The sequence below is a fragment of the Schistocerca cancellata genome, chromosome 1, assembly GCF_023864275.1.
Source record: "Schistocerca cancellata isolate TAMUIC-IGC-003103 chromosome 1, iqSchCanc2.1, whole genome shotgun sequence".
NCBI lineage: Eukaryota > Metazoa > Arthropoda > Insecta > Orthoptera > Acrididae > Schistocerca > Schistocerca cancellata.
This window is the reverse complement of record NC_064626.1, coordinates 426,921,543-426,949,359: the sequence shown is the minus strand read 5'-3', so window position 1 is coordinate 426,949,359 and position 27,817 is coordinate 426,921,543. Positions and strand designations below refer to the sequence as shown.

At 39.8% G+C, this 27,817-nt stretch overlaps 1 protein-coding gene across 1 annotated transcript in view; it reads right to left on the bottom strand.

Moving 5' to 3' along the window:
- Positions 1–27,817, bottom strand: part of LOC126176188 (uncharacterized) — a 48,490-nt gene that overhangs the window by 8,948 nt on the left and 11,725 nt on the right. The window contains exon 3 of the mRNA XM_049923333.1: positions 5,563–5,785. Within this exon, the coding sequence (XP_049779290.1) occupies positions 5,563–5,785 (223 nt within the window). The remainder of the gene's footprint in view (positions 1–5,562; positions 5,786–27,817) is intronic.

Sequence of the window (27,817 nt, the reverse complement as noted above, 5' to 3'; positions counted from 1 at the left end):
CAGTGAACTCTTTCATCCATCCATCCATCCATCCATCCATTGTTATTTTTTTCTTTGTGATCAGTCTTCTGACTGGATTGATATGACCTGCCAGGAATTCCTCTCCTGTGCTAACCTCTTCATCTCAGAATAGCACTTGCAACCTACATCCTCGATTATTTGCTGAATGTATTCCAATCTCTGTCTTCCTCTACCTTTTTTGCTCTTTACAGCTCCCTCTAGTACCATGAAAGTTATTCCCTCATATCTTGACAGACGTCCTATCACACTTTCCCTTCTCCTTATCAGTGTGTTCCACATATCCCTTTCCTCTCTTACTCCACACAGAACCTCGTCATTCCTTACCTTATCAGTCTACCTACTTTTCAACATTTGTCTGTAGCACCACATCTCAAATGCTTTGATTCTCTCCTGTACCAGTTTTCTTAAAGTCCATGTTCAAATTTCTTCCTCAAATTTCTTCCTCAAATTAAGGTCGATATTTGATATTAGTAGACTTCTCTTGGCCATTGCTAGTCTGCTTTTGATGTCCCCCTTCCTTCATCAGTCATTGGTTATTTTACTGCCTAGTTAGCAAAATTCCTTGACCTCATCTACTTTGTTACCATCGCTCCTGATATTAAGTTTCTCATTCCTACTACTTCTGATTACCTTCGTCTTTCTTCGATTTACTCTCAATCCATACTCTGTACTCATTAGACGTTCATTCTGTTCAGTAAATCATGTAATTCTTCTTCACTTTCACTCAGGATAGCAATATCAGCAAATAGTATCATTGATATCCTTTCACCCTGAATTTTAATTCCACTCCTGAACCTTTCTTTTATTTCCATAACTGCTTCCTCAATGTACGGATTGAAGAGTAGGAGCGAAAAGCAACATCCTGGTCTTACACCCTTTTTAATATGAACACTTCGTTGGTCATCCACTCTTATTATTCCCTCTTGGCTGTTGTACATATTGTATACGACCTGTCTCTCCCTATACCTTACCCCTACTTTTCTCAGAATTTCGGACATCTTGCACCATTTTACATTGTAGAACGCTTTTTCCAGGTCGACAAATCCTATGAACGTGTCTTGATTTTTCTTTAGTCTTGCTTCCATTATTAACCACAACGTCAGAACTGCCTCTCTTGTACCTTTACCTTTCCTAAAGCCAAACATCTTCATCCAGTGCATCCTCAATTTTCTTTTCCATTCTTCTGTATATTATTCCTGAACGCAACTTGGATGCATGAGCTGTTAATCTGATTGTGCAATAATTCTCGCACTTGTCAGCTCTTGCCGTCTTCCAAATTGTGTGGATGATGCTTTTCCGAAAGTCAGATGGTATGTCGCCAGACTCAAACGTTCGACACAGAAATGTGAACAGTCGTTTTGTTGCCACTTCCCGCAATGATTTTAGAAATTCTGATTGAATGTTATCTATCTTTTCTGCCTTTCTTGACCGTAAGTCCTCCAAAGGTGTTTTAAATTCTGATTCTAATTATGGATCCCCTATCTCTTTTAAATAGACTCCTGTTTCTACTTCTGTCACGTCAGACAAATCTTCCCCCTCATAGAGGCTTTCAATGTATTCTTTCCACCTGTCTGCTCTCTCCTACACATTTAAATGGACTTCCCGCTACACTCTTATTGTTGTCACCTTCGCTTTTAATGTCACTGAAGGCTGTTTTGACTTTCTTGTATGGACAATCATTTCTTTTTTGATGTCTTCACATTTTCCTGCAGCACATTTTGTCTAGGCTTCCCTGCACTTCCTATCTATTTCATTCCTCAGTGTCTTGTATTTCTCTCTTCCTGAGTTTCCCGGAACATTTTTGTAGTTCCTCCTTTCTTCAATCAATTGAAGTATTTCTTGTGTTATCTGGATTCTTCCCTGTTACCTTCATTGTAAATATGTTTTCCTTTCCAACTTCTGTGATGATCTTTTTAGAGAGATCCATACCACTTCAAATGTACTGCCTACTGAGCTATGTATCTCTTCATTCCTTAGTACTTACGAATCCTCCTCCTTTGTGTATTGATTCTTCCTGACTAATCTCTTAAACTTCAGCCTTCTATTCATCACTATTATATTGTGATCTGAATGCTATATCTGCCTCTGGGTATGCCTTACAATCCAGTATCAAATTTTGGAATGTCTGTCTGACCATGACGTAATCTAACTGAAATCTTCCCGTGTCACCCGACCTTTTCCAAGTATACCTCCTCTTCTTGTGATTCTTGAACAGAATATTCGCTATTACTAGCTGAAACTTGTTACAAAACTCAATTAGTCTTTCTCCTCTCTCATTCCTTGTTCCAATTCCATATTCTCCTGTAACCTTTTCTTCAACTCTTTCCCCTACAACTGCATTCCAGTCCCCCACTACTATTATATTTTCATCCCCCTTTAACTCTTCATCTTCAGATTGTGACATCGGCATCTATACCTGAACTATCATTGTCGGTGTTGGTATGCTGTCGATTCTGCCACTGAACTGTTCACAGTAACACACTCTCTGCCCTATCTTCCTATTCATAACGAATCCTACTCCCGTCATACCATTTTTTGCTGCTGTTGATATTACCCTATACTCATCTGACCAGAAATCCTTGTCTTCTTTCCACTTCACTTCACTGATCGCTACTATATCTAGATTGTGCCTTTGCATTTCCCTTTTCAGATTTTCTAGTTTCCCTGCCACGTTCAAGCTTCTGACATGCCACGCCCCAACTTGTAGAGCATTACCGTTTCGTTGATTATTCAATTTTTTTTCTCATAACCTCCACCTTGGCAGTCTCCTTCCGGAGACCTGAATGAGGGACTATTTGGGAATCTTTTACCAACGGAGAGATCATAATGACATTCTTCAATTATAGGTCACATGTCCTGTGGATACACATTACGTGTTTCTAATGCAGTGGTTTCCATTGCTTTCTGCATCCTCATGCCATTGATCTTTGCTGATTCTTCTGCCTTTAGGGGCAGTTTCCCACCCCTAGGACTAGAGTGTGCCCTGAACCTCTGTCCACTCCTCCGCCTTTTTTGACAAGGCCGTTGGCAGAATGAAGGTGACTTCTTATGCCGGAAGTCTTCGGCCGCCAATGCTGATTATTAATCAAAATTTAAGCAGCGGTGGGATTTGAACCTGGGAACGAAGACATTTTGATTATAATTCAAAGATGCTACCCCTAGACCAAGAGTGTGATATCACTGGGTTTAACAGTGGAATTTCCATTGCACTCTATGTCACCACCCTTGCTTTTAATTTCACCTAAGGCTGTTTCGACTTTTCAATATGCTGAGTCAGTACTCACTGTGCACTGTATTAAAGTTTTTTTTGCAACAGTTGGTAATAACGGCTTGAAAGGTTCTGTAGGTTGCCCAAGTACACAATACACTTGTTCTTTAGCTAGCTAGCAAAGCACATATGCCAAGAGAAGGGGAAGAGGATTTTACATCATCATAGGGGATGCTGAGTTCCTGAGCTCCCTACCACACAAATATGCAAAGTACGGTGTTGGAAACCCAGCTGAGGAAGACAGGAGGATCTTGGTCACCCTATTGTTAGTGCTATGTCCTGTCTTGGAGAGCAACAACCAATTTTCCTGTCCAACCTATTCTAATATGACACTTGAGTCAGCACAGCTGTCTTCAATACAGTGGCGTCTTCAGAAGGGTGCTACAGATGCAACACAATGGAAGAAATCCACCCTCTTCATATCAGACCAGTTTCCTAGCTGTCCGCCTCAATAGCTGAGTGTTCAGCGCGGTAGAATGGCGTGCAAGGGGGCCCGGGTTCGATTCCCAGCTGGGTTGGGTATTTTCTCCGCTCAAGGACTGGGTGTTATGTTGTCTTCATCATCATATCATCCCCATCATCATGCAAGTTGCTGAAGTGGCATCAACTAAAAAGACTTGCACCTCCCAATGGGAGGTCCTAGCCACACAGCATTTCATTTTCAGTTTCCTAGCTATGTTGTTATACGTGCCTAACAGTACAAGCACTTGTTTCACTGCGATACATAAAATGGGTTCTGCTTTGTCCAATTGTTAGCAATATTGGAGCCCTGACATACTATCTAATGATTCATTTAGCTTCTGTTTTGAGCCCTATTTTAAGGGAAATGTGAATACCAAATTTGCAAATCAGATGACTGTATAGATCAACCTAAGAATTTCAGCCTCAAATCAACAGGTGTGAGACTTAGTACTACTGTTGTCTTTCTGTCCAGATGACTGCCATAATTGGATGCTGTGCTTTGCAACTCATACGAATATGTTATTCAAACATGTGCTCACTTTGACCAATTTTTTACACAGGGATCAATATTTTGAACAAACAGAAGGTGTTGCAATGAATCAATGTCTTCCACAGTAACTAATGTTTACACTAATGTCACTGAGGAGAAATCATTTCAATCAGACATTCTAAAGTGAAATTTGTTTTTTTTTTGGAGGTATGTAGATAATACGAATTTTTCTCATTCTATCCTTTGTTTCACTATGGAAGTGGAAAAAAATGGAGAACTTTCTCTTGTAACACAATGGTTCATATAACAGATAATGGGACCTTGGGGTACAATGTGCTTCACAACCAACACATACTGACCAGTACTTATGAGATACTAGCCGTCTCAACACAGCAATGTATTACATACACTCATTCATAAAGGATATATCACATCCTGAGAGCTTATCAACAGATCATAGCCATCTTCCCTCTGTACTTGTTCAGAATGGATATTCCAAACGGAAGATCCACCACGTGTTTCTACCAATATGGATTAAACATAGTGAGTGGCCAAAACGTAAGTGTATCTGATATACTGGGATATCAGATACAGAATGAGTCAAAATATGTGTAACAAATGATTTAATGAACAGAGACATGGTCCAGCAGGAGCCCTGCAAGTCAAATCTACTGCAATGATTTAATAGCCACCCCCACCCCCCCTTCCACACACACTTCTGGCACCCACACATTTCTAGCAAGCTAGCATGTATAGTGTCTCATCACCACAGCTACCCACATTCTCACTTGAACATGACGAGCAGTTGCTTTGTTGAAATATTGTACAGTTTCTCTGATAGCGTCCAACACAATGCATGAGAACTTTTCAAGCAGTTACTATGTACAAATGTTCTCAGACCAGTAACAACAACAACAATAACAATAACAATAACAATAATAATAATAATAATAATAATAATAATAATAATGTCCAAATCAGGCATTATTTAAAGCACAATTTCACAATGTATCATAAAATATCCCTGCAGTGATAGTTAAAGTAACTGCAAATAACAGTTTAAATTTATTTTCAACCTTATCACATAACAAGGATTAAAATAATAAATTAGCCTCACCACTTAGACAACTGGATTTTGCAAATCTCCAAAACAATAAAAATTTAAAAGTTAACTGTTCAACAACATGCATTTCTCATTCAAGGAACATTTCACTTAAAAACAATTAGTATCTATATAACCAGCATCAAAATCTTTAGTCTGTGACAAGGTTTTTAGTAATAAAGCAAGCAAAAAAAGGAGAAAGAAAGGTAAAAAACTTACGAACAGAACGTGTGAATGCCAGTGAAAATGTAAGCTCCTCAGAGTATGAAGATAGAGGCTCATTAGCCACATACACTTCAACTGATATTTCACCATCAGAATCCACAAAAGCTATTGGTACGGTATCTGAATATGATTGTACTGCATTTCCATAAAGACGCTTTATTGCATTGACAGTCCCACAAATTTTCTCAGTCTTCATTTTTTTATCATCACCTGTGAGCTATAGGAAAATATAAAACTTAATACATAATTAAACTGCAATTATGAAACTAAACTGTTTCCCTCAGCAGCTATTGTTATGCTATGTTACTGTTATGATAGGAACAATTTCGATGCCTGTACATAACAACGTACTATAAAATGGAAATGCACTCAAGACTCCGTGTCATAATAACCTCAGATATCTAATTTCACTCAACAAGCACAACATTTCTGAAAATAACAACTCTCTCTTCAAATTTTTCAGATCATGCCAAATGAGATTCCATAGCTGTAAACTCAATTTTTCACATTACAATTACATACTGTGTTATTACAGTCTTGTTATTAGCATTCTTCACAATAAATCTTAGGATCCCAAGTTCGAACAAAAATAATAGATTATGGCAGCTGAAGAACAATGACATGATGGACAAGCACCTTCACTCATGAAATTTTGCACCAACTGACTAGAAATCAGTTTTGAAGAACAGAGAGACTGACAGATCACACTTGGATTAAAATATTTTTGCATCCTCTGGTTGTCTGTGAAAGTGGGGGTCTTTATGGGCTAGTTTCTAAATTAAATACAAAGAACAAACTGTGTACCCAAAATCAGCTTACAGAAGTGTTATTGCCATAGTTTTATAAACAATGTTAAATAATCTAAATTTTATTCACAGAGTGTGAATGCAAAGTGACTTCAGCTGTATTATTTATTGGGGACACATGAAAGTTTGTGTCGGACCAGCAAAGGTTTTCACGTGTCATCAATAAATAGTAAAGCATAAGTCACTTTGAAATCTTAATTTCCAAATAAAATTTCATAATATTTAATGAGCAGCTGTGGATCGTCATCAGTGTCTGTTCCTTCAGACACGCTCGTATCACTGAAGGAACATTGTATAATAAAAATTTGTAAACACAGACACTGTAAAATAAAATAATAAAATTACAATCAATGTTTTTAAGGCAAGTTATTGGAAAAATTTTATAGATTGATGGACTTCTGATACTATGGATGACAAACACTGGTCACTTTCTACTTCACTAGTGTACCTGACAATGCTTTGCAACTGCTAAATATGTATGGGAATTGAATGTTAAGTCCTGACCTCCCCCCCCCCCCCCCACCCCCCCCTCCTCCTCTTCCTACCTCTGTCCACTTACTCCTCTCTCTGTCCATCTTCTCCTTCCCCTGTCTATGTCCATTGCCTCCCCCCCCCCTCCCTCGGTTCAACTCCTCTTTCCCCCTCTCACTGGCCTTGAGCCTTGTGTACTGCTATGACCAACAAAAACTTGATTGGGAATGGAAGTCGCTTAAAATAAATGAGTAAATCATTTGGGATCATTAGCATACATGGTGTATGAGATCTGTCTTGCTGCTGCAAACAGGTAGTGTTACAAAGTTTTGCATAATACAGATTCTGTTATAGTATTCTAACCATAGGGTGATAAGCAATAAGACAAGTTTAATGCTTTCTGGTAAAAATGGCTATGATGAAGAAAATGAAACAGTACACAGCTGTGAATACAATTTTTGCTTGACATTATATGTAAGGAGGACGAATACATATGGGAGCAAGACTTTTGTTTAATGGTTTAAATGCCCTGGTATCTTAGTTAAAACTGAATGCGAGAAAGAAAATGAAATTGCACTGTTCACAGCACAGCATTTTCTTTCTTGCAGTCAGTTTTAACATAAAACCTGTATACTGTTGTTTAACAAATATTCATCAAACATAAGTTATATTTTTTTAGTATCATTTAAAAATTTGAAGTAAATCAGTCAAGAATTTTTTGTGATTTTTGCCAATGTTTCCACTTTGTATATTATATATACAATATATATTAAAATATACAACCTGCATATACAATTATATACATTAAAAATATATAGCATAAGTCCATCCAAAGGCATGTAAAAATTGGAAGTAAATTAGTTAAGTACTTTCCAAGATTTTTGGTAACAATGTTAAACAACAACGACTTGTCTTCATATACTAGTATAGGTGATGATCTACCCTCAAATACTTTTTCTCATTCAGAATGTGTTTTTTCTCATTTTGGAATAAACTTGGGTAGGTGGTTGAACACAATTTTCATTGAGTGGATCGCACACTAAACTGTAATACTTGCTATTAATGAGGAGTATGAAAACACAATTATCATTGTGTAGTCCACACACAAATGTACTATCAATGAGGCACACTGAAAAAATTTTTTGAGCAATTACAATATATCTTAAACATAGTAATGTGGCTTCATGGAAATTTGAGAAAAAAAAAAAAAAGATGGCACCGATCCAATTTTAGAAGTTAACCCTTTAATGGGATCAACGGAAGCGTCTGATTCCACCTGTCGGCTTTGACCCACGACGTAAGGCTGTTGTGGTGTGTGACGTCTCGAGAGCGCAGAATTTAGTTTGTGAGAGTGGTGTGTTTGTAGGTGTCGTTTTGATGTGATCGGTGGTGCTCTCTGGTGGTGTGTTTATGTGTTGTGTGTTAGGTGATGTTTTTGGTTTAGCTTGCGTGTGTGGCATGTTTATAGGTGGCGTATTATTGCAGTCAGTGGTTCTCTCTGGTGGTGTCTTTATGGGTAGCATGTTATGTGGCGTATGGGGTTCATTTGCATGGTAGCATTGCACGTGCCTGGTATTGGCAGTGACTGTGCTTTCATCGGAATATTATTCAGTGAGTTAACGATTTTGGTTTTGTTATGTTGATGTTATTGTAGTTTTTTCTGTTAATCATCTGTGAATTTTGGAAAATTGCTTTGTTTATGTCTTTGGTAGGTATGGATATGACTGACAAGGTCAACAGTTTTCGGTTGTTGGCAATGTGGGGGACAGTGCATTGTCTCTTATAAAATTTCTTCAACTATTCAGATTTTTGGATGAAGTCGTGAAGTGTTCAGTTTGTCGTGAAGAAATGAGGCTTACTGAAGTTCTGGCGTCTCGGACCAGGGATGGCTATATGTGGAGATGTCCTAAGGATGATAGGTCCAGGGAAGTGTTCGATTCCACTTTTTTAGTATTAAGTGTGATGGTGGTGAAAGTTATGAGATTTATAGTGTGGTATGGAAGGATGATATTGTTTTTAGTTATTTTGGGAAGGTCGTGGTTGTTTTACTTTATCGTTTCTGTCGTTTGGTTTAGTGGTGTGTGTTTATTTTTAGTTTGTTCCCACCCAAAAGCTCCCAATTTCCCCCACTTGTCCCACTGGTTTCATTATATTTTTGGAGGTATATGTGTTTGATGGTTTTTTGATCTATTTTTGTGTTTGTTGTCATGTTTATGAAATGAAGTCAGTCGCAATATGGGAGTAGTTGTGAATGGTCGTTTCTGCCATATTGGTGACGTCAAAGCAGACAGATGGAATCGGACGTTTCTGTTAACCCCTTTAATGCATAATGTAGCTGATCAGCTACAGACTTTATTTCTTCAATGTATCCTATACTGAGCAACATTTTGTAACAAATTCATTATGTTGTTTAGTGTATACACTCCACTGCAGCTGCTAAGCTGCTAGTGGTTCTTCATAGTGATTTTAAATGGCAGGACGAACTGAACCAGCTCGACAATCAGCTGTGTGGATGTATTGCGGCGCGTGTGTTTTGGCTGACAGTAGAGACTTTTTTTTGGTGTTTGTGTACTTATTTGTGGGTTTGAAAATTACTTTTTTATTCTGAAAACTTAAGTAGATATGGTGTAGACAGTTAATTCAAGTGTCTTTATGATAGATTTGAAATTACGTCTGTTTTTGTGTTTGTAGCGATTTAAAACACTAATGCTTTGTTAATTCAATTACAAAAAATTTTTCAATATTTTTTCGTAATGTAGGCACTATAAACTAAACGTGGTAATTTTTACAGCTTGAAATTAAAAAAAATCATGTGTTTAAGGGTTAACACACAATACCCAACAAAAGGGAACTATTCTAAGTACAATACAAGGACTAATCATCACAAAAAAGCCTCTCTTCCCACATGAGGAATGCACCAGAAAGAGAATTACGAGATGATAGCTTTATGCTGACACACACTATTGTCTTTGTTGTGGGCTCACATTCTCATACAATTTTGTAAATGACCTCTTACTTTCCAGTGTTGTACATTTGCTACAATATCCACTAGAGAAATTTCGACCTTCAGGTCATTCTGAAATGGTTCCAGGTGCAGAAACCAAAGTAACAGTCAGCAGTAACAAAAAGAATAGAAATACATGAACCTCTATGGCTCATGACACAAGTCAGTAATGAATATAGCAATGTCACCAGTCTTGAGCCTTAGAGTAACTCAGTTGAAGCAGAAAGATGGTTACTGGATGGGAGGTCCAATAAACTGAGCAATGTCTCCTTTGCTAGAGTGGATGAATCCCACTTCTCATTACAGCATTAGTGAAGCACCCTGCATCACAACATCAAATTCTCCTCATTGTCTCCTCTACACATCTGAAGATTTATTGGCACAATGTATGAAGTTGTGTGCGCTCCATCTGGCATGTTTATCCAGATCAAGAAGTGGCAACTACAGTGTAGATCTTGACCTTTTCCCACAGAATTTTGTGTGTGTGTGTGTGTGTGTGTGTGTGTGTGTGTGTGTGTGTGTGTGTAAGGACTGGGCAACACAGAGAAAGAAAGAGCTGGAGAATGCCCTCATAGCCAATCTAAAGATAGCAATCTGCAACACATTCAGAACACACAAAGACAAAAATAACGGGCAGGATTCAGAGATGCGGAATGCATCAAGGTTTGCTTTAACAGGCAGAAGCAGCAACTACAGACTGCTTCACTATGGTACTTAATTCTGGATCACTTTTACGCGAGGGGGAAAACAGTTACTTTATTTTAGTATAATAAAATGTGTTTGTGTGTGTGTGGGGGGGGGGGGGGGGAGGGAGACTGTATCTCCTCTTATCTACTCACCTACTGCTTTTTTTTTTATGTAACAGGCCTACTTCCAACAAGTTTACACACAGAACCATATCAACTAAATACATACTAGACAGGCTGAGACATGTTTATGTTAAACACTGAAGTTAAAGAGAGATTTACATACTTGATTCCAAAAATCAAAGTAAATTTTACAAGGAGTAACTAATACTTCTTTGTTTTCAATATCTGAGGATTTTCAGTTTCATGGTTTTTAACTGCTGATGACCTTCTACAGTCTTTTGCATTGGAATATAAAACTCAATTCTGAACCTTAGGGTGATGAATAGTCTGCATGGAATTTTTTATTTCTAGTACTGAAGCTGTAAATGATACAGTTCATTCTAAATTCACTCTTGTTATTCACCATAAATTTCATTAGGGAGTTGGTCTATATATGTATTGTGTAAATATACATCTGCCTGAAGATGCCTGTTCAGTTATCAGCTATAGACAATATTCTTACAGCACACTTCAGTAGAATAAATACTTCTTTGACCTTCACTGCACTGTCCCAGAAGATTATACTGGAAGTTAGAATCTGATTGGCTGTAATGTATGATGCTAGTGGTCCCATCTACAGATCGAGAAAATAAAAGAAGTTAGTGAGTGCAACGCACATAGAACTGACTTCGTAGATAACTTAACCATGTGCTACTGCCATCTCTATTTACTATTATCCATCTAGATTGATGGTTGAGATGCCACTAGAGGGGGCTTCTAGGTTTTTTCAGACTGACCTAAATGTTAACTCAAGCACAATTCCATGTTGGCAAGATCTGTACTTTCAACTTAATCAAATTTGCCACACACACCAAGTGTAGCTTGACCACAATGGGTCAAACTACTTTTTCTTTCTTCATCTTTACTTCTCAATGTAACCTGTGATAAGCCAGTGTTTGTAGAGGCATTGCTTAATTTCTCTCTGTCTAGGAGTAGGCACAGACATGTAACTTGTGATGTATGCTACACCTGAATATAAATTTTGCTGATGGCAGGTGTGTGGTAGGAATGGGTAACAAATGGACACGTGTGATGTTCGCCCTACATCAATTACTGCAGATATCTTGCAAGTATGAATGATCCTGTCAGTTTCAGCTGAAAGAGATTATGTTTAGAAAATTTTTTTCTGAAAGATTTTGCTGTTACTTGAACTCTTACATAACCTATTTTCCTCAAAAAATGACAGCCAGTTATAAACAAAATGGTTGCTCATAAAGGTCACTCGAAAATGCAGGTAAGAACACATCTGCACATGTAGAGTGCCTAAAATTTCTATATACTGCATGTCTCTTTTGTAGCTAAAAGCAAGTGTTTCTATTACAAGTTTGGGAAAGGTCATCTTGGCCGTACAAAAAGATGTAAGAAATTTTCATCATTTCTTTGTATGTCATTTTTACAACCAAAGCTGAATTTACTAAGCGTATAAAATTCTAACATTACAATCTGAACTCCATAAAAAAGCTGCAGCTTTCATTTAAGATGAAACTGATACTTCTACATACTATAATGTCTTGTATGTAACAGCATTTATTTTTCTCTGATTAACATTCTTTTTACACAGTGAACAAGTGTTTTTCACACACATACAGTTACCATTCCACTTATGCTCATACGATTTTTCAAAAGCCTGGAGTGATAAAGGCTACTGCCTTACTCTTAAAATAATTTGGAGCTACAGTTGAAATGTTGTCTACTGTCCCTGAAGTCTGTGAACTATGTATCCCATTACTAACTGAATTGTCTATTGTCAACATATCTTTTAAATAAAAATGTGTTTGTTCCCACTTAACTGGGGACTAATGCCAGAAATGAATGCTTACATCTGATTATCAGCACTGAAGGAAGTAAACTTTTAACAGTTATGCATGCTGAACACTGTGACTGTGATTAATTAAGATTACCAAAATAACTGCAGTCAGTCATCTTTAACTTAGTAAAAACCAAAGTACAGAATTTACACAACTGTAATTTATACACATTTCCACTGAATTCGAAAGTGAACTATCAAACCTAAACAGTTGCTACCGATCCTCTGAGATGGAGCACTATGATCTGATAATTAAGATAGCAGAAATTTGTGGTCAACTGAACCTACCAACACCAGATGTTGGCTGCATCCCATAAAATGATGATGTGGTGTGTGGTACCATATGCACACAACAGAGTATTTCATCTTTGTTTGTTTCGAGATGTTACTTGCAGTGACACAATGATCTGCAAGTAAGTTTGGTTGGAAGCTGACACTTTGGTTGCAAGTTGATAAAGCCAAAGAATCTACATATGAAATCTTAGATGTGGTGACATGCAGATCTGTAACACAGCTTGAGGTTTAGGTTAGGTTGTGAGGTGACATTTGGTTCTGAGTTGGAGAAGCTATATCAATCACTTCACTAATTTGAAGTCTGATGTGACTGCAAGAAAAATAACCAAAACACATCATATGACTGTGGCTCCTACCCAGAAATGCTGTTGAAGGAATAACTAAATATATTTTTCTTCCAATCTTGGGGCCAGCATGCAAATACTGGTCAGATGTGCACTACACATCAGAAGCTGCTACTCAGGTAGCTGACTGGGGGGGGGGGGGGGGGGTTGCACAAAAGGGTTTTTTAGATTAGGCGACTCTCCATCCAATCCAGATAACAATAGCTGTAGGACACCCAGAGCAACAGTGAAAGATCGAAAGAAATGCCTCCCACAGGTGAGAGTATTAAAATCCTCATGGTAAACTGCTGAAGCATTTGCAACAAATTGTCAGAGTTTGACTCATGAAAATCAGTGAAGCTCACATAAAGCTGGTTGAAACCTGAAATTTATAGCAGTGTGATTTTTGGGGAAAATTTAAGTGTTTGTTGAAAGAATAGGAAAATGGAGGTGATGTATTTGTCGCAGAAGGCAAGGAACTCAAATTCACCGAGACAAGCTGAAGCTGCATGTGAGATCATTTGGGCAAGACTCACTATCAGGGGTGGGCATAAAATGATAATTGCATCCTTCTATCACCCATCAGACTCAACTGCCCATGTAACCAAAAACCTTATTGAAAACCTCAGTTCACTTGTACATAAGTTCCCCAATCATACTGTCATCATCAGTGGAGACTTTAATTGTCCAACAATTAATTGGAAAAATTACAGTTTTGTTATTGGAGGGTGTGAAAAACATCCTGTGAAACTTTACTAAATGCCTTCTCTGAAAACTACCTAGAATAGATGGCAAGGAACTTCATTCATCATGGAAATATATTAGATCTAATGGCAACAAACAGAACTGACCTCTTTGAAAATGTCCACAACAAAACTGGTAACAACTATGAATACTAAAGTAGAAAGACCAACTAAGACAAGTAGAAAGATTTATAAGCTCAGCAAACTAGACAAAAGATCAATAATGCCCTACCCTAATGGGGAACTTGAAACTTTCAGCACAGGTCAGATGTAGAGGAACTTTGGCTCAAGTTTAAATGAATAGTTGACCATGCAGTGGATAGATATGTATCCAACAGAACAGTTCATCATGGGAGGGAACCTTCATGGTATACAGCCACTGTAAAGAAATTTCTAAAGAAACAGAAGTTAACACATAACAGGTGTAGCCACTGTAAAGAAATTTCTAAAGAAACAGAAGTTAACACATAACAGGTGTAAAACAAAGCATAGTGCTGCTTCCAGAGAGATGCTGAATGAAATGCATTTGGCTGTCAAGAGAGCAATGCATGATGCCATCAATGACTACCGTAGCAGAATACTGTCAAGCAATTTTTCGTATAACCCAAAGAAATTCCAGTCATGTGTAAAGGCTGTTAGTGGCACCAAAGTGCCTGAGGATAGCAAAGCAAAAGATGAAATTCTTAACTCCATTTTCAAATTTTCCCTTACAAAGGAAAACCTGGGAGAATTGCCCCAATTTAATCCTCGATAATTATTAGTGACAGTAGTGTTGAGAAACAGCTGAGACTGTTAAAACTGAACAAAGCTCCAGGCCACGGTGGAATCCCTGTCAGTTCTATACCGAATTTGCAGCTAAGTTAGCCCCTCTTCTAACTATAATCTATGATAGATCCCTTGAACAAAACCATGTCTGGTTCTTGGAAAAAGGCACAGGTCACACCTGTCTGCAAGAAGGGGTAGTACCTGTGATCCCCAAAACAACCATCCAATGTCCTTGACATCAATTTGTTGTAGAATCTTAGAACGTATTTTGAGCTCAAACATAATGAGGTACCTTGAACAGAATGACCTCCTCAATGCCAACAAGCACGGATTTCAAAAACATTGATCATGTGAAACCCAAATCGCACTTTTGTCACGTGACATACTGAAAGTTTTGGGCCATGGCAACCAGGTAGATGCAGTTTTTTTTTTAATTTCTGGAAAGCATTTGACTCAATACCACAACTACACTTCTTGTCAAAAGTATGATCATATGGGGTATCAAGTGAAATTTGTGAGTGGATTGAGGACTTTTTGGTAGGGAGGACAAAGCATGTTATAAGAGTCATCATCAGATGCAGAAGTAACTTCAGTTTTGGCCCAGGGAAATGTGTTGGGACCTATGCTATTCATGTTGTATATTGATGACCTTGCAGACAATATTAATAGTAAAATCATGCTTTTTGCAGACAAATGCATTTATCTATAATGATGTACTACCTGAAAGAAGCTGCATAAATATTCAGTCAGATCTTGATAAGATTTCAACGTGGTGCAGAGATTGGCAACTTGCTCTGAATGTTCAGAAATGTAAAATTTTGCACTTCTCATTTTTTTAAACATAGTATGCTTTGACTATAATATCAGTGAGTCACTTTTGAAATTCACCAACTTATACAATACCTGGGTGAAATATTTTGTAGAGATATGAAAGGGTTATTCATGTCAAAACACGCAACAATTCAAGGATTTGTAACTCTCTATCTCAGATTTTCACAAAACTTTGCACATTGTAGTATAGGAACTTCAGCAACATCTTTTTGGTATCAGACTACAACTTTATTTTACATCAAATTTTAAATGTAGTGATATTCTGGTAAAAGGGCCCTGCAAGAATGTCAATGCAAAATGGTACTTATCTACATAAATGCACATAAGTCAGGTGTTTATGAAGCTTTTGATTTGGAATTTTTTCGGAAGTTAAATAAGGCATATAGTTAAGAGATATCCACTTATTGAAGTAGTAAAATTACAAAAAAAATTTTTAAAAGTATTCATGTATATAAATTTTATATTTCAGAAAAATTGCAAGTTTGTGGAAAAATGCTCACATCACATTTCTCCAACTTGCTGGGTACCTGATTTTGGTCTTAAATAATCACCTAGATTGTAAGTTTTCTAATAAAAATTTTAATGAATCTTCTGCTAATTGACACACACACATCTTATATCAAAATATTTTTTGCTGTTATGGAAAAGGGTCATTTTAAAGTAAGTCCATCCACTCACTGTCTCGGATGCAATGGTATCAAAGTAGCACATTTAAGTATAACTCATTCTAGGCAGTAAAGTTACCTTTCTGTAAGAGTGAAAATTTATTTCCTTTCAGTTGCCTAATTCAGTGATTTTTTAAAGACTATAATATATATGATTTGTGTATTCAGCCGATCACCCTCTACAGTGATAAAAAAGTGTTCTTAAGACAGCACTAACATGTTTGAAACCTTTATAGGCATGAAAATAATGCAACAATTGCTGAAATTCATTGTTGAGAATAACTGGCATGCAACAATTAGTCTATTTGGCCTCAGTTGTTCTTTGTCTTTCTGTGAGATATCTCGTATCTGTTTGTGGTGTGGCTGTATCATTTCAATTGTAAAAAGTATGTTTTAATAGAATTAGCACTCAGTTAATTGCAATGGAAACGGATACTATTACTTAAAAGTTATGAAAGTCATCAATGGAATTATTGTGATCCTTCCCAAACACGCAAACATTTAAAAAATCTGAGGTCAGTTTGCTTCTTGTCGTCTAAAACATTAAGTGCTAAGAGAATCTATGTAAAAGTAGGCCAAAAGCTGTGCACAATTTGTCCATAAGATTTGTGAACAGAAAACTGACATCAGTGATAGAAATGAAAGTGATGCAGATGACTCAGATGTGACATTTCACAAATCAGTACTAGAAAGTCAAAGTAGTGAGAATGCAAATAAAATTTTACATGATTTGGTGTGATCTCCCTTAAAAATTCACTCCATTCCAAATCACAGCAAGGTCTCATATGACAAACAGAAACTAGAAAAAGTTAAGCATGTTTTGGAAAGAAAAGTGTGCCAGACATTAGATTGCAATTACGAAGGTTCTGACCATAGAGAAGAAAAATTTGATGATAAAATTATTAAGAAAACCAAAGATTTTGATGGCATGATATTGTTAAGAGACGAGAGAAAAAGTGGCTAGTGTAAGAGTACCTAAAAAAATTCAAACTTTAATTTTAGCTCCACCTTCTTGGTCAAAAGAAAACATACTGTCAGAGTATGTGGTTTCACAAGCAAGGAAACTGGAAACAGAAATTGATATTTTATCAATTCCTAAACGAAAAAGGAGCAAAGTTATTGCTGATGAAATGGTAAAGATTGTCTCTGATTTCTACCAAAACAACGAATATACTCAAATGCTACCAGGTGCAAAAGACAAAGTTAGCATTCAGAAGAATGTGTATATCGGGGGGGGGGGGGGGGGGGGGGGGGGGGGGGGGGGGGACATCCTTTGCAACTTAAAAGAACTGTACTATTATTTTAAATGGGAAAGTCCAAACATTAACATTGGTCTTTCTAAATTTTATTCACTAAGACCGAAGTGGTGTATTTCAGCTGGTGCTGCCCACACTCATTCAGAGTGTGTGTGTGTGTGTGTGTGTGTGTGGGTTTTTTTTTTTTTTGTTTTTTGTTTGGGGTTTAAGGGCGCTCAACTACTGAGGTCATTAGCGCCCAGTTACAATTGTTAGAGCACATAGAATCTTGTAAAACTCAAGGGAGGGGAGGGGAGGGGGGGGGGGCACCAGAAAGTTCTTACAAAGAGGCAGATAAAATAAGTGAAAGAGTTAGATGTCTTTGGACAATCCAGTCAAAGTAATGAAATGAAGAACACGAGCAGCTGCTCTAACGTCAGCCGTTAAAATATCCTGTAAAGTAGATGGCAGAGACAGGACAACACGAGATTGACTAAAACGGGGACACGACAATAAAACATGGCGCACTGTTAATGCATGATCATAAGGGCACTGCGGGGCTGGGTCACCGGCGAGCAGGTAGTGGTGGCTAAACCGGCAATGCCCAAATCTGCAACCTGGTCAGAAGGACCTCTTCTCGCCAAGATGTTCGGGAGGAGGTTGTCCAAGCAGTTGGAACGGTTTTACTGCCCGGAGCTTGTTTCCTTGAAGTGAGGACCAAGTATCCCACCACAAGGACACAAGCCTCTTACAAACAACCCCACTAACGTCAGATGACGGCACACAATGGGAGGCTGGCCGAGGCAGGAGGACTGCAGCCTTGGCTGCAGCATCAGCAGCCTCATTCCCAGGCACTCCTACATGGCCGGTAACCCACAGAAAGCTGACAGGAGAGCCACCCTCAGCGAAAGAATGGAGGGACTGCTGGATCCGTTGCACCAAGGGATGGACCGGATATGGAGCTCCAAGGCTCTGAAGAGCACTGAGTGAATCAGAGCAGAGTACATACGATGAATGGCGGTGGCGGCGGGCATACTGAATGGCCTGATGGAGAGCAAAAAGCTCGGCCGTAAAGCTGGAACATTGGTCGATGAGCCGGTATTTAAAGGTGACGGCCCCGACGACAAAGGCACAGCCGACACCATCGTCAGTTTTGGAGCCATCAGTGTAAACAAAGGTGTGACTGGCAAGTCGCGCACGAAGTTCGACAAACCGTGAGCAATACACTGCAGCCGGAGTACCCTCCTTCGGGAGCGAGCTGAGGTGGAGATAAACATGAACCGGAGCCTGGAGCCAAGGTGGTGTCGGGCTCTCACCCTCTCTGAAGGTGATAGGGAGAAAAAACCCAACTGTCGAAGCAGGTGACAAAAGCGGACTCCAGGGGGCAGCAGGGCAGACACATATAGCCCATACTGACGGTCAAGAGAATCGGCGAAGAAGGACTGATAAGAGGGGTGGTCGGGCATTGACAACAGCTGGCAGGCATACCGACAAAGCAGTACGTCGCGCCGGTAGGTCAATGGTAATTCGGCAGCTTCAGCATAAAGACTCTCGACGGGACTCCATAAGAAATACATGGGAAAAAACGAATTCTTCTGCAACACGGGTTAAGTAAATATACTGGATGTGCTCAACAATGACAACAATAAGAACTAATTTTAATTAATTTTAAATAAAAAAAGAAAAGCTCCATAAGAAATACATGGGAAAAAACGAATTCTACTGCAACAGGGTTAAGTAAATATACTGGAGTGTGCTCCCTGATGCCGTTGGATAAGCAGCTGCAGCAGCAAGTCATATACTCCTAGCTCACTCATTTGTTACATAGTTTAATTCTTAATTTCTTTGCGTGTTTTTCGTACTTGCATTGTTTAATTCATAAATTTCGGGTGTATTATAGTATTTGAGAGTTGTAGCATCGCGTTTTAGTACCTGAATAGTGTAAAATCGCGTAGTCTCCTTCCGCCGCCGAGCAGTGTGTCAGCAGTGCACAAGTGGCAGCATTATTGCATTTACTAGGCAATCTTGTATTTTAATAACCGTTTAAATTTTGTGTCGATTTGTTTGCGCTCTCTGTAGATTAGTTCAGACGTTCTTTGCACAACAGCTTTTAGCATGGATAGGGACTGCAACTGCTGTGTTCGGATGCAGTCTGAGTTGGCATCCCTTCGCTCCCAGCTTCAGGCAGTGTTGGCTTCGGCCACACAGCTTGAGGCTGTTGCCAATGGGCATCACTGTGGGGGTCCGGATGGGGGTTTGTCAGGGACGGCTAGCTCATCCCACGCAACCCCCGATCGGACTACAACTGTGGTTGCCCGGGATACTGCCCGCATTGAGGCTGATCCCTCACCTGTGGTAGAGTGGGAGGTCGTCTCAAGGTGTGGCAGGGGGTGAAAGACATTCCGGAGGGCTGAACGGAAGGCCTCTCCAGTTTGTCTGACGAACCGGTTTCAGGCTCTGTCTCAGGCTGATACTGATCTTCAGCCTGACATGGCTGCTTGTCCTGTTCCAGAGGTTGCCCCTCAGTCTGCAAGATCCGGGCAGTCGCAGAGGGTGGGCTTACTGGTAGTTGGGAGCTCCAACGTCAGGCGTGTAATGGGGACCCTTAGGGATATGGCAGCAAGGGAGGGGAAGAAAACCAAAGTGCACTCCGTGTGCATACCGGGGGGAGTCATTCCAGATGTGGAAAGGGTCCTTCCGGATGCCATGAAGGGTACAGGGTGCACCCATCTGCAGGTGGTCGCTCATGTCGGCACCAATGATGTGTGTCGCTATGGATCGGAGGAAATCCTCTCTGGCTTCCGGCGGCTATCTGATTTGGTGAAGACTGCCAGTCTCGCTAGCGGGATGAAAGCAGAGCTCACCATCTGCAGCATCGTCGACAGCACTGACTGCGGACCTTTGGTACAGAGCCGAGTGGAGGGTCTGAATCAGAGGCTGAGACGGTTCTGCGACCGTGTAGGCTGCAGATTCCTCGACTTGCGCCATAGGGTGGTGGGGTTTCGGGTTCCGCTGGATAGGTCAGGAGTCCACTACACGCAACAAGCGGCTACACGGGTAGCAGCGGTTGTGTGGCGTGGGCTGGGCGGTTTTTTAGGTTAGATGGCCTCGGGCAAGTACAGAAAGGGCAACAGCCTCAACGGGTGCGGGTCAAAGTCAGGACATGCGGGGACCAAGCTGCAATCGGTATTGTAACTGTAAACTGTCGAAGCTGCATTGGTAAAGTACCGGAACTTCAAGCGCTGATAGAAAGCACCGAAGCTGAAATCGTTATAGGTACAGAAAGCTGGCTGAAGCCAGAGACAAATTCTGCCGAAATTTTTACAAAGGTACAGACGGTGTTTAGAAAGGATAGATTGCATGCAACCGGTGGTGGAGTGTTCGTCGCTGTTAGTAGTAGTTTATCCTGTAGTGAAGTAGAAGTGGATAGTTCCTGTGAATTATTATGGGTGGAGGTTACACTCAACAACCGAGCTAGGTTAATAATTGGCTCCTTTTACCGACCCCCCGACTCAGCAGCATTAGTGGCAGAACAACTGAGAGAAAATTTGGAATACATTTCACATAAATTTTCTCAGCATGTTATAGTCTTAGGTGGAGATTTCAATTTACCAGATATAGACTGGGACTCTCAGATGTTTAGGACGGGTGGTAGGGACAGAGCATCAAGTGACATTATACTGAGTGCACTATCCGAAAATTACCTCGAGCAATTAAAGAGAGAGCCGACTCGTGGAGATAACATCTTGGACCTACTGATAACAAACAGACCCGAACTTTTCAACTCTGTAAGTGCAGAACAGGGAATCAGTGATCATAAGGCCGTTGCAGCATCCCTGAATATGGAAGTTAATAGGAATATAAAAAAAGGGAGGAAGGTTTATCTGTTTAGCAAGAGTAATAGAAGGCAGATTTCAGACCACCTAACAGGGCAAAACGAAAATTTCTGTTCAGACACTGACAATGCTGAGTGTTTATGGAAAAAGTTCAAGGCAATCGTAAAATGCGTTTTAGACAGGTACGTGCCGAGTAAAACTGTGAGGGACGGGAAAAACCCACCGTGGTACAACAACAAAGTTAGGAAACTACTGCGAAAGCAAAGAGAGCTTCACTCCAAGTTTAAACGCAGCCAAAACCTCTCAGACAAACAGAAGCTAAACGATGTCAAAGTTAGCATAAGGAGGGCTATGCGTGAAGCGTTCAGTGAATTCGAAAGTAAAATTCTATGTATCGACTTGACAGAAAACCCTAGGAAGTTCTGGTCTTACGTTAAATCAGTAAGTGGATCGAAACAGCATATCCAGACACTCTGGGACGATGATGGCACTGAAACAGAGGACGACACGCGTAAAGCTGAAATACTAAACACCTTTTTCCAAAGCTGTTTCACAGAGGAAGACCGCACTGCAGTTCCTTCTCTAAGTCCTCGCACAAACGAAAAAAAAGCTGACATCGAAATAAGTGTCCAAGGAATAGAAAAGCAACTGGAATCACTCAACAGAGGAAAGTCCACTGGACCTGACGGGATACCAATTCGATTCTACACAGAGTACGCAAAAGAACTTGCCCCCCTTCTAACAGCCATGTAGCGCAAGTCTCTAGAGGAACGGAAGGTTCCAAATGATTGGAAAAGAGCACAGGTAGTCCCAGTCTTCAAGAAGGGTCGTCGAGCAGATGCGCAAAACTATAGACCTATATCTCTGACGTCGATCTGTTGTAGAATTTTAGAACATGTTTTTTGCTCGAGTATCATGTCGTTTTTGGAAACCCAGAATCTACTATGTAGGAATCAACATGGATTCCGGAACCAGCGATCGTGTGAGACCCAACTCGCTTTGTTTGTTCATGAGACCCAGAAAATATTAGATACAGGCTCCCAGGTAGATGCTATTTTCCTTGACTTCCGGAAGGCGTTCGATACAGTTCCGCACTGTCGCCTGATAAACAAAGTAAGAGCCTACGGAATATCAGACCAGCTGTGTGGCTGGATTGAAGAGTTTTTAGCAAACAGAACACAGCATGTTGTTATCAACGGAGAGACGTCTACAGACATTAAAGTAACCTCTGGCGTGCCACAGGGGAGTGTTATGGGACCATTGCTTTTCACAATATATATAAATGACCTAGTCGATAGTGTCGGAAGTTCCATGCGGCTTTTCGCGGATGATGCTGTAGTATACAGAGAAGTTGCAGCATTAGAAAATTGTAGCAAAATGCAGGAAGATCTGCAGCGGATAGGCACTTGGTGCAGGAAGTGGCAACTGACCCTTAACATAGACAAATGTAATGTATTGCGAATACATAGAAAGAAGGATCCTTTATTGCATGATTATATGATAGCGGAACAAACACTGGTAGCAGTTACTTCTGTAAAATATCTGAGAGTATGCGTGCGGAACGATTTGAAGTGGAATGATCATATAAAATTAATTGTTGGTAAGGCGGGTACCAGGTTGAGATTCATTGGGAGAGTCCTTAGAAAATGTAGTCCATCAACAAAGGAGGTGGCTTACAAAACACTCGTTCGACCTATACTTGAGTATTGCTCATCGGTGTGGGATCCGTACCAGATCGGGTTGACGGAGGAGATAGAGAAGATCCAAAGGTGCGCGGAGCGTTTCGTCACAGGGTTATTTGGTAACCGTGATAGCGTTACGGAGATGTTTAACAAACTCAAGTGGCAGAGTCTGCAAGAGAGGCGCTCTGCATCGCGGTGTAGCTTGCTCGCCAGGCTTCGAGAGGGTGCGTTTCTGGATGAGGTATCGAATATATTGCTTCCCCCTACTTATACCTCCCGAGGAGATCACGAATGTAAAATTAGAGAGATTAGAGCGCGCATGGAGGCTTTCAGACAGTCGTTCTTCCCGCGAACCATACGCGACTGGAACAAGAAAGGGAGGTAATGACAGTGGCACGTAAAGTGCCCTCCGCCACACACCGTTGGGTGGCTTGCGGAGTATAAATGTAGATGTAGATGTAGATGAAGACTAGTGTAGAAAGCTCCGGTCGCAAGACATAACCCCCTATGGTGGATGGAGTTGAGACGGCGTAAGAGGGATGGCCGAGCAGACGAGTAGACGAGGCTCCCATAATCCAGCTTTGATCGGACTATGGACCGATACAAGCGAAGCAGGACAGTGCGATCCGCTCCCCAAGATGAACCACTAAGAACTCTGAGGACATTAAGGGAACGTGTACGAGCAGCCAAATAAGAGATGTGCGGAGACCAACAAAGTTTCCTGTCCAGTGTGAGCCCTAAAAACTTAATTGTTTCCACGAATGGGAGAACAACGGGACCGAGATGTAAGGATGGCGGAAGGAATGCTTTATATCGCCACAAGTTGATGCAAACCGTCTTCACTTCAGAGAACTGGAAGCCATTTGCCACACTCCATGAGTATAGGCTGTCTAGACAACGCTGAAGGCAGCGCTCCAGGAGGCATGTTTGCTGGGCACTGCAGTAGATCGTGAAGTCATCGACAAAAAGAGAGCCTGAGACATTAGGTGGAATGCAATCCATAATTGGATTGATCGCTATGGCAAAAAGGGCTATGCTCAAGACGGAGCCCTGAGGCACTCCGTTCTCCTGGAGGAAGACGTCGGACAATACGGAACCCACACGTACCCTGAACTTTCGATCTGTTAAAAAGGAATCAATAAAAAGGGGCAGGTGACCGCGTAGACCCCACCTGTGCATAGTGCGGAGGATACCTCCTCTCCAACAGGTATCATAAGCCTTCTCCAAATCGAAGAACACGGCGACGGCGACCGTTTGGCGCTTTCGCAAAAAGTTGTTCACGATGAATGTCGACAAGGTCACAAGGTGGTCAACAGCGGAGCGGCGGCGACGAAAGCCGCATTGAACATTGGTAAGTAGCCGTCGAGATTCAAGAATCCAAACTAACCGAGCGTTAACCATGCGCTCCATCACCTTACAGACACAGCTTGTAAGAGAAATGGGGCGATAACTAGAAGGAAGGTGTCTATCCTCCCCGGGTTTGGGTATAGGATCAACGACGGCGTCACGCCAACGCATGGGGACTGGACCTTCGGTCCAGACGCGATTGTAGGTACGAAGAAGGAAGCTTTTGCCTGCCGGAGAAAGGTGTGCCAGCATCTGAACGTGAATGGCATCTGGCCCCGGAGCAGAGCGAGAGTGTGTGTGTGTGTGTGTTATCCATAAAAATGTAAGACTGCTTGTGGATGTGGAACACATTGAAGAAACATACAAAGAACTTATTACATCTCTTGCACTTAATTCTGAAAACTGTGCATGCTTAATCACTGTGACAATTGTCCCACAGATGACAATTGTCCCACAGATGACAATCTGTCAGAATTATTAACACAGAAATAAGCTTACAAAGATGCTGATGATGAAATTGAGTTCAGCCAGTGGATAAACACAGATCATCGGGCAGAACTGCTAAAGCAGTTTGCAATTGTTGATGAATACACCAACTTGTTGGTAACAAAATTACAGGCACTTAAACCACACTTATTTATATCTGAGAGTCAGTCAAAATCACTGAAAAAATTGAAAGGAAATCTAACCCCAGAAAAAGTAACTCTGTTAATGGACTGTGCTGCAAACTACAGTTATGAAATTCAGAGTTACCCCTGGACAAGAAGCATATGCACAATCCATCCTGTGTGTGTTTATGTGGTAAATGAAAAAAGTAAATTGGTAATAGTGAACCACTGCTTTATAAGTGATGATATGGAACATCATGTAGGATTTGTAAATGGTGTCCGGAAAGAGTTGGTTAAGTGGCTGGCAGAGCATTACCCACAAGTGAAGAAAGTGCTTTATTTCACTAATGGATGTGCTGCTCAATATAAGAATAGAAAAAGCTTTAAAAATTTATGTGACGCACAAAAACGATTTTTCTACTGATGCTGAGCATTCCTAGCCACGAAAATCTGTGTGCGATGGTTTGGGAAGAACTATAAAAAATGTATTGAGAAAAGCTTGTCTTCAACTAGCAAATTATGCACAAATAACAACTGCATCTGATGTTTACAATTTTTGCAAACCTAATACTGACAATTTTTTTTTCATTTCTTAGAGAAAGTCAATGTAGATTTCCTATGCAAAAACCTCAAGAAGAGATTTTCGACAACCTGTACAGTACCTTTTACCAGGAATTTTCACAATTACAAACCACTTTCTTGTGATTATTTAGAGATTGCAAGAGTAACTTCTTCTGAAAAGCCTTCCTTGATTTTTTCATTCAATGAAAATGCCCCACAATGGACTTGCACTTGTCCTCAACAAGATTCTTTTGTAGTAGCTGTGTGCGATGACAGGTGGTACTTTGCCTTCATGAGAAATGTCTGTGATGAAGAAGGGGACATTGAACTACTTTATTACTGCTGATTCAGGTGGGCAGAGAAAAACCTGGATCAGCAGTAATATTCTTTGGGCCTGAAAAGGAATACTCTTGTTTCGTGCCTCAGGAAAACATTTTATGTGCTGTTTGTGTACACAATTGACATCATTAGGCAGAATGCATTACTTTAATGATACAGATATGAAGTTAAGAGAATATAATTTGTCACGGTGGATTAAAAACAGATATACTCTTAAGAAGTTTCATCGATAGTTTCACGGATCTTCACCGCTGAACATGTACATTTTAAATTAATATTAGTGTGGCTAGAATAATTGTTATTTACAGATGGTAATTTGACACCCTAAAGTGTAATGAAAATGTTTCAATTAAATTTGGATCTGTAGTTTCATGAGGCAGCCTTACTATAGGTTGTCAGTTTACATAATCTGATTTGAATGACTTTATGATCAATGATGTGATGTGTGTTAAACATCCAATATCTATCAAAACTCAGGATGCTGCTCCTTCTTTTTATTTTTAAATAATATCAGAGTTTTGATAAAAATAAATCTTGTATCAGCTGTCAGAAAATGTTTTATGTTTTACATATTTAACAAATCATTGTTTGGACCACAACTGCTGAAGTTGATTTTCTATATTCCAAAAAGTCAAGAATAGTTATTAATTTTGTTTAACGCATGGGAGAGTCTAACAGAGATACTGAAGAAATTTAACTGGCATACTCTTTAAGACAAACGTAAACTATTCCAAGAAAGTTTCAAGAACCAACTTTAACTGATTACTTTATGGATAGACTACAACTCCCTAAGTATCACCCACATAGGGATCATAAGGATAAGATCAGAACAATAATTGGCATAGTCCATATCCCTTCAGGCAGGCTAGGAAAGAATCTTATCTCCATAGTCTCAGATATTATTGAATTTAGCATATGTTAAGATGGAGGACTAAGTAAGGAAAACATATTTTTTTTGTTTCCTCCAAAAAGTTTCTGCTCTGAGGTACAGTCCTCCAAAGATGACACTGTGCACACCATTTTGAAAATGCGAATTTTGGAAAATTTTTAAATGATTCATCTCTGGGACATTTTATGTGTTTTTTTTTATTTGAAAGATGATTGCTTTATGCTTACTAAGAAATCTTCCATTGGACTTATCTCTTCTTTTACTTACAGCTTTCACTATAGTGTTCTGAACTTTTTTTTTTTATAATTTATGGAAATTTTTTTTTTTTCAAAAATGCCAATCCATAAAACTGTGATTTTTTTCTGTTGATTAGTACCATATAGTTCTACATTCCCTGAAAAGGAGAGCTTCCACTTTTAGGTTAAACAGGTTTTATAAACAACTGAAATTTTTGCCGTACAGAAAACTTGTTTTATTACCACATTATCACATAACAGGCTCATAAAAATCAAAACCTAGCCTTATAGTCAATGAACCAAAAATGTGTTCCACTACTTCAGTATCCTCCTTTGTTTTGTACAGAAATTAGCCAGTCAATGAACTAAAAATGTGTTCTACTGCTTCAGTATCTTCCTTTGATATAGAGTGATGTCTTCCTGGTGAACCAATAGGAACCGGAGCATTTACAATCTTCAAAACATTATGAACAGGAAGTCAGCACTGATGGCGTTGTTGCTATCCTTCAGCTGGAAACCTATACCCAGCAGCTGTCCATATGGTAGCATAAAATTCGCTACAATTTTGTTTAACTCATAACTGGTGTCTATAATATCTGCAATCCACCAGTCACAGTCATACACAAGCACACCACAAACATTCCTCTTCTCAGGTTGTTAATCTGAATGTTATCCTGCTGTTTCTGAGGTGTTTGTCGAATGATTGAAATTTCTTTATTCTTGCTCTTTAAAGTGGGTGCAATATAAGTTCGCCCATCACTTTGAGTGGTTTGTTTGGACCATTCTTCTTTTTCTTCTCACAGAATTCAATTTCCTGTTTGGACAAAAGACTGAGGGAAGTGGATGTGAAAGCTTTCACAACTCTCTTACAATCCTCAGCATTCTGAATAGTAGTTGTATTTGGTCTGGAAAGATTATGTTTGGTAGCATGGTGTTTTCAGCAGGCCTCCTATGCTATC